This window comes from Gracilinanus agilis, chromosome 2, assembly GCF_016433145.1.
Source record: "Gracilinanus agilis isolate LMUSP501 chromosome 2, AgileGrace, whole genome shotgun sequence".
Lineage (NCBI taxonomy): Eukaryota > Metazoa > Chordata > Mammalia > Didelphimorphia > Didelphidae > Gracilinanus > Gracilinanus agilis.
The window spans coordinates 682,154,233-682,162,565 of NC_058131.1; the positions used below are offsets into that span (position 1 = coordinate 682,154,233).

At 39.2% G+C, this 8,333-nt stretch overlaps 1 protein-coding gene across 1 annotated transcript in view; it reads left to right on the forward strand.

Moving 5' to 3' along the window:
* RASSF4 (Ras association domain family member 4) overlaps window positions 1–6,992 on the forward strand; it is a 70,835-nt gene extending 63,843 nt beyond the window's left edge. The window contains exons 9-12 of the mRNA XM_044659135.1: window positions 1,352–1,473; window positions 2,453–2,550; window positions 4,077–4,415; window positions 6,749–6,992. Coding sequence (XP_044515070.1) covers window positions 1,352–1,473; window positions 2,453–2,550; window positions 4,077–4,146 — 290 coding nt within the window. The 3' untranslated portion in view covers window positions 4,147–4,415; window positions 6,749–6,992. The remainder of the gene's footprint in view (window positions 1–1,351; window positions 1,474–2,452; window positions 2,551–4,076; window positions 4,416–6,748) is intronic.
* The last annotated feature ends 1,341 nt before the right edge of the window (window positions 6,993–8,333 follow it).

Sequence of the window (8,333 nt, forward strand, 5' to 3'; positions counted from 1 at the left end):
TTTTAAGTAAATGTATTTTTGTTGCCTTTTATGGTCCATGAATGCCTCATTACATTCTAATCCCAAGTCTAGATTGAATTGAGCTATGCCTAGCCTAGAATAAGGAGACTATTTGCAACTACTAAATTTATATTCAATGAAAAAACTCATTAGGAACCGAACCAAGGAACTGAGAAAGTCTGATTCAAATACCCCCAGGTGCCTAGGAAAGGCTTGGATATATTTCAGAGATGACCTCTCAGTTTCCTTCTGGCTCTAGCTTTATGATCCTATGATCCATTTCCTTCTCTTCTTTCTTATAATTTGATTGTTTATATTATTTTATTATAATTGATTATAATATTTTAAAAGGAGCTTCTATCTCTTTTGGCTTTTGGCTCTCTTAAAGCAACATATCCTTATGGAAATCACAAAGGTCAACTTGTTTAGTTATGTCTACTTTCTAGTCACCCAAATATATTCCAGACTTCTCCTGTTTCAGTGATTCCCTACCTTCCAACCTCCCTTGATTGTAGTTTCCAATATTTCTCGATCCTAGGTTGAAGTACTATAGTCTGGAAAAAGGAATTCTTTTTTTTTGGAAAAAATATTTCTATTTAAAAACTGTATTCTCTCCCTCTTACTCACCTCCTACCCCATTTTGAGATGGGGGAAAAAAACCAAACAACCTTTGTTTTGCACAGTTGAGCAAAACAAATCTCCATATTGGCCATGTACAAAAATGCTTGTCTCATTCTTCATATCGAGTCCACCACTTCTCTTGCTGCCATGCAATGGGTATTATTATACATCATCATTGGTTCTCTGGAATTATGATTGCTCATTGTGTTGGTTAGAGATCTTAAATCTTTCCTATTTCCTAAGCTTTCCAAAAGTTATCCCTGTACACAATCTTGTAGTTCTTTTAGAAATCTTTTTTTTTTTTTTTTGGTTCTGCTCACTTGCCCATGAGTCAGTCCATATAACTTTTCCCAAGTTTCTCTGAAATCCTCTTTTGTCATTTCTTGAAGCCTAATATTCCATTGTGTTCAAACACCATATTTTGTTCAGTCATTCACTAATTGATGTGTATTCATTTCCCTAGTTTCTAAATCTTTGCCACCTCAAAAACTGTTGCTTCAATTTTTTAGTATATATGATCTTTTTTTATTTCTTTAGGGTTATAGCCCTTGTGCTGATATTTTTGGGTTAAAGGGTACCAAATTACATTCTGGGATGGCTAGACCAATTACAGTTTCTCCAACAGGGCATTATTGTGCCTGTTTTCCCTCCACTCAATATTTGTCATATTAAAAGGAGAATGTCTCGAAACAACAAAACACCAGGATCTTATATACCTTCCCTCCTCCAGAACGGACAAAACTAAAAGACTGTGAATATCCACTGATCTCAAGAATCCTGCATGGGCCATGTGAGAAAATCGCCAAAATATTTCTGATGGAAACAGACTTGGGAGAAGAAGTTCCTTATGATGTAAGTGGGAATCAGGGGTATAGAGTCTAGGGAGTATAAGTGATTTTAGAAGAAACTTATAGCTTCTCTGTCAGCAAGGACTGATGAACAAGGAAAAAGTAAAGATTCTCTCATTTCATCTAATTCATATTCAGACTGGTACTCCTGGTATACCCCTGCAGAAACCCATCAGATAGAGTAGTCTGGACACCTATCCCAATTACTTGAAATAGACCCATTATCTTTTTTATCTTTGTTCACCACTTCCCCCTGCCTCCCAAGAACTGGTATCATAGAGAAACCAGGTGAAGGAAAAATTGCTCTTACCCTATTTTTTCCCCCTCAGGGAGGTAAAAACCCTCTTTGAAATTAAAGAGTTGTTTTTTAGAGAATTTTTACTCATCTTTAGGACAACCCAATAAAATTCTTTTAACCAGGGACCTTACTCTTGGTGTCAACATAGCTTACATTAGGCCCCAGGCAGTCTTGTTCCTGGCCAAATGATTAGCAAATCTCCAAAAATACCAGTGGGAAAAAGATAAGGCAATTATAGATCCCACAGAGTCTATTCCCAAGACAGAATTGTTCAAATGTTGTGTATCTCCCTTCCAACCCCACTCCCTCCCTTACTTTTCTGAGAGCTATTTCAAGTTCAATTCTCATTGTTTAAGAGAATGGGACTCCATCCACTCCCCCTGAGAGACCTCTGTGTGAGTATATTTCACTATTGAATGCTTTTCCTAATCTTCAGTTTACTACTTCCTTTAATGGATAATAGCTTCTCTGAAAATAATAATGGGACTTTTTTATTTCTGTATCCACTATTTATCCTCTATTACTTGATACCTAGGGATTTTATCAGGGGCAGGGTTGGGGGAATCACATTTACAAGGAACTGGGATGTCTTGTTGCATTAGAATGCCAATGAAGCCATACTTGAAAAGTGAATTTTTTTTCAAAGAAATTTTTTAAAAATATTAAATCTTCTTGGATCTTCTAGGTCGCTCAGTACATTAAGTTTGAAATGCCGGTCCTGGACAGTTTTGTTGAAAAATTAAAAGAAGAGGAAGAAAGAGAAATAATCAAACTGACTCTGAAGTAAGCAGCTCCAAAGAATCCACATAGTAGCTATCCATAAGGATCACCACATGGATAGCAGAGTGGCATCCCCCATTAGAATGGCGAGGATGTTTTCCTCTTCACTCTCTGTGGCCAAAGAGTTTTTAGGTTTTTCTCAGTTATGCCAGTCTCCCTGTTGCACTATCTTGTGCTCCATAGCATTTTTGTGTGGCTTCTGTGACATCCCATTTATTTTTAGTTGGAAAATAGCCTTGAGATTTCCCAGTCATGTGGTGAAGGGGAAACAGAGGCTACACAAAACCTATTCTCAAGGTCAGAAGGTCAGGAAGTGCTATGTCTGTGCAATCCCATTATAAACCAGCAACGTGATAAAGTGGAAGATAGTCTTGAAATATCCAAAGAGTTTTAGTGGGGGGAAGTGGATAAGAACTGTTGTGAGGTGGAGGCTAGGGAAGAGATATTTTTAAAACAACAGGAACTATAAGCCTGCTACTTGCTTCCAGCACAGATATTTTTAAGACTGTCAGATGATGCAATCTGATTGCACCAGATGGTGTTTTTAGGTCTTTGGAAGGAAAAGTGCTGAGGTATTAGCTACCTGCTGTCAGGTTCAAGGTAGTACTAGAACCAGTTATTTGGTTCTATCTAACTACAGATGTGATCAGGAAAATTCATTCAAAGTTAGATGACAGGAGATCATTGAAACAGAAAGAGCAAGATATTTCATTCTACTTTCCAAAAAGAGGAAGGATGGGTGGGTTCCATTCACAGGGAGTATTCATTCAATTTTTTTTATTTTTCAGACAGAATTGAGTAAGTCTAGAGTCTCTAACTAGATGTGTATTCTTGAACAAGTCACCTTTACTTGTCCAGGCCCCTTGGATAAAATAAATGAGTTGGACTGAATGATCTTGAACAGGTTAGACTGAAGGAATTTTGAAGTCTCTTCCAATTCTAAAATTATGAATTTTTGATAATTTTGGTAAAAACCTGCACCCATGTTTTTAAGCTTGTATAAATGCCTGGCACATGTGGTAACTTTAGGGAAAAAAATCTCTTCAGTTAATCTTAAACCTCTCTCCAAATTCTATTATGGGAAGAAAACAGCATTTTCCTCCTGGCTTGCAATACTGAGGTGAGAATTCACCAGTGTAACCAGAGGTGAGTAGTTTGAGATTCACGCCATCTGGGGGAAATGCCACCATCTTCTCATTTGTGTTCATTGGACTAAAATACTATAGCCTTAAAAAATTACAGTAAAAATCCAAGGCTCTGGAATTCATCATAGATTCCCTGCTGTCTCCAGCCTCCAGAAGCTGTGAAGCAGCCTCCAGAGAAATGAGGGTGCTGTTGAGGAGGAAAAAGGTTCTGAGAAGTTAGGTCCTAGTCCAGACATGGGTACGAACATTTGAGGAACCAGGCTCATGGGTCACGCAGCAAAGCGTACAGGTTTTTTCCTAGGGCAAAAGATCTCATATTCACTATTGCATAGGCTGTCAAAAGCCGAACTCTGTTTGAATTCTGTGCTTTGTGTCTCCCATAAGGTTCCACACTCTCCGCCTGATGATGTTGCAGCGTCTGGAGCAGCTGACAGAGCCAGAAGAGCTGGCCTAGCATCGAGGGTCCAGGATGATCAGAGATAGTAACGCAGGATGTGGAAAAGTCTACAATGTGACCACCGGAGCTAATCAGCTGTGTGCTTAGATATTCACCTTCTAATTGCCACTTAAACCAACTCCCAGAGACAGTTGGGGGATGGACACACTATTTGTCTGTTTGGCACTAATACCTTGTCTCTTGCTATTAACCACATCTCTGGAGTTATTCCCTCATCACTGTGGGAACCAGACCAGACCTTAGGGGAAAGGAATCTTTTGAATAAGGTACCCTTGCCTGGTGTCTTGCTTCTGCAAGAGGATTCCTCAGAGTTTGACCTAACCCTCTGGTGCCTAGTGGTGGGATTGGGAGTAGGGCATGTGGTATGTATAGGATGGACCACTAGGAGCTATGGGAACGTCTAGCTCCCATCCTTTCTGCTCTGGTGGTGGCAGATCCCCAGGAGTAGCGGGAGTGTAAGCTCAGCTCATCTGTTCTTTGCCTCCAGTAATGTCTCAGAAAAGCCTTTGGCCACTATTCCTTTTGTACCAGAAAGGCATGATGTATGCATCACGCTATTTGTGCACCCTCTTATTGCCTCTGGACTATGAATTCACCCTAACTCACCTGCCTATAGTATGAGTGTGCTACCATGCTGGAAATCACCAGCCTCACTATTGGACAACTAGAGCCAATTCTGAAATGCAGCTGTTGTAACAATGCTTATTTCAGCATGGTTTGGCTTTGGGTACAAGGCAGTCATGGATTTTTTCAGCCCAAACTTGAAAGTCAAAATCCCTTAAATTCTTCCTCCTTTTCCCCATAACCAAAAGTCAATCATGCAACTTTATTCCTTCTAGTCCCAGCTTTTTACGAAAAGCAATGAGGTTTGTGGAATGTTTATTGCATAAATTGTGTTGGGAACACTTCTAGCTTACTTTGGCCAATTATTGCCACTCTGGGTTAGCATAGATGTAACTCATTTATGTAATAATATGCCCAGATAAGTGTAAAACAATACTAAATGAAAAAGGTATCAGAGTGTACAAAACCAAGTGCTCTGTGTGGCCTGAGTGGAAGGAGGTTATGCCCATGGACATAGAACTATGATTTCTACCTCTGAAACAGTGAGCGTAGTGCTTGTTAATTCTGTCTAAATTATTTAAGCCTTGAATGCTTGCAGTGGGGGAAAAGGGCTTCAAGTTCCCAAGAGACACAATACTGAAGAAATCTTGTATTTTTCTGCTAAGGAAAAATTCCAAGAATGAAGTGGTCTTTACAAAAATATGCAGTTGAAGGGAACAGCCACTTGAAATGCTTGGTCAAAACAGAAGCAAACCTATAGCCTAGATTCTGCTCTGAAAACTTCAGTCTTGTGACCCGGCTCCCCAGCCATCTTCTAACCCTTTCCCCTAATAAGTGAATAACAAAAATTTGGAGCAAATGGATTTCTGAGAACTTCAAAGTTGACAAGCATTTATTAAGCACTTAGGATCACAGTTATCTTTGCACAAAAAGTTGCATCACTAGGAGCATGGCCTGAGATCAACTGAAACTCATGGGTCCTGGCAATACTCCTAAGGGATATAGAAGTGTGCACGTTTTTGTGTGTGTGTGTGTGTGTGTGTGTGTGTGTGTGTGTATGTGTGCATGAGAACCAGAAAATTCCCTCCTGTAAGGCAGATAAGTATTCTGAAAATTATAATCATATGGGAATTCGTAGCCTGGGACCCTGAGACATTCAATTACTTGGCCAGGCTCCCACAGTTAGTGAACTCAGGAGTCTTTTTGACCCTAGGACCAGCTCACCATTTACTATGTCACACATCGCTTTTCTGTGTATGCCCGTAATGCAAAAATTCTATTCCTGTGTCTGTGTCCCTGTTCCTGATATGAAGTACTTCTACTTTTGTGGGTCTAGTAAAAATGGAGAATATTTATATGCAGATTTTTCAGAAACCTATTCAGATCTCACTCTATGCAAGCTGTGAATGGGATCTAGGCATTATCCTAGAAGAGTTTTTATTAACATATTAACAAGGAGCCTCTTGCTCAGTGAATATGGAAGAATAATGACTAAGAGAGCATTAAAAAAATTGTTTTTGTTCGTGCATATTGTGCATATGTATCCCTATTTCTCAAGCCTTCAGCTTTTACTCCCTCAGTATGAATGTTAACAGTGTTTAGCAGCTAAGTTCATTTCTGCTTCCTATTAAAGACAAAATACAATCTCTTTTAATTCCCATGTACATTTCCATCAGCTGGACTGAATTTATAGGCCTTATCTGAGAGTTAATAGAGAGAAGAATCTGGAATAAACCATGGTTTATAGGGTAAACAAGTGTCTTGTGAGATTCCAAGAACTGCAAACCCATTGGAAAGACCAACCTTCTGGTTTGGAGTCTTCCTCTAATTTCTCTAATTTTTCTTCTCTCTTTTTTCCCCTACTACTGTATACAATCCATTTGTCTACAATTTGAGACAAATTAGCCAAGAGTAGCCAAATAGAGAGCTGCTTTCTTCTACCAGTTTGAGTATTTGAACATAGCTGTTTACTACACACATTCGAATAAAGCTTCAATATTTTTCTAAAAACAGTTTTTATCCTCTTTCTTCGCAGATTTATAACAACTAATAGATTTTCTCACAAGTGGAATTATATAGACTAACAGTGGAGTTGCTGCGATAATGTGGAACTTAGTAACCGAGGATTTCCCAACACACCTCCCCACAGCCTCACCATTCTGCACTCTTGCTCTCCTCCTTGGAAATCGTTGCGGCCGTTGTCAAGAGCATTGGTTTAGAAGGGATATTCTGGGCAGGTACCAATAAAAAACTGCTTTCAGAAACTTTAAGTTTGGGCTAGAAAGAGTCATTCTTCCCCAGAGCTCTCTCTTGGAGCAGCAATTACTGCCATCATTGGCAGGTCAAACACCCCCAAATAAGCCTAACTTTATTCATTGCCAAGCCTAACGTAAAACTTAATGAAAACTTGAAAACTCACTCAGTGGGAATTGACTCATTTAGGAATTGATGCTCCTCAATCCTGGGGCCATTCGTGCTCTACTTATCTTTGCATCTCCCCTAGTGCCGTGTACTGATCTGTACATAGCAGATGTTTAATGAATAGAGCCTTCAGGAGAGCCTGTGAATAAAAGGGAAAGCCAAGGTCATTGTTAGTTGACAAAGACTGAGGGCTCTTTTATTTGCCAGAGTTAATCTCATCTTCTATTTGTTCAGTTCTATAACCTGTGCCTCATCTTGGAGAGTGCAGGTCACCTGGGTTCTCAAAGGCTCTGCCAATTGAGCACAAACCATTTGACACATATTCACATTGAACAAACATTAATCAGCGAGCATATGTTAAGCTCCTACCGTGAGTCAGGCACTATTTTAAACTAGTGTTTACTTTGTGCAAAAACCTGTGGGCTGCCTACTCTACAAAAAACTGAAATATAGAATTTAGATAAGTGAATGGCCATGCCCTAAGGGAGTTACAGTCTAGGAGATGGAAACATCATTATAATTCATGATGTCCCAGAAATCTTAGTGCCACTTGAAATTATTAGATAGGTGATAACATTTATTGTTGTCCTCATTTTATAGATGAAGAAACTGAGGCACAGAGAGGTTCAATGACTTACTAAGCATCGCACAGCTAGTAAGAATCGGAGGAAAGATTCTCTAGCATTTAATCCCCAAAATAATGCTTCTTTTTTCTCAAAAAGAATTAATATCTATGTGAATATATATGTTCATTTGCATTTATATGGTATTTTAATGCTTACAGAATGTTCATTCAATGGAACCAGGTACCACCAAAGCATTTTATCATGGCTCTGTACAATCTAAGTACTAGCCAAAAGTGCACAAATGAGAAATCAATTGTATACAGATGGTGTCTAATACCACAATATTTATTAAGTGCCCATTGAATGCTTACTGCTAAGGGAGATACAAAGTTGGGTATGGTGGTCAAAATTGGTACCCTGGTGGAAGTCACAGGCTACAAAAGGGAGCAAGTCTTCACAACAACTAGACTTTACTCTTTTTTCAAATCCTTATCTTCCGTGTTAGAATCAATACTTGATATCGGTTCCAGGGCAGAAGAGCAATAAGAGCTAGGCAATGGGGGTTAAGTGACTTGCCCAGAGTCACATTGCTAGGAAATATCAGATTTGAGCCTAGAACTTCCCATCTCCAGG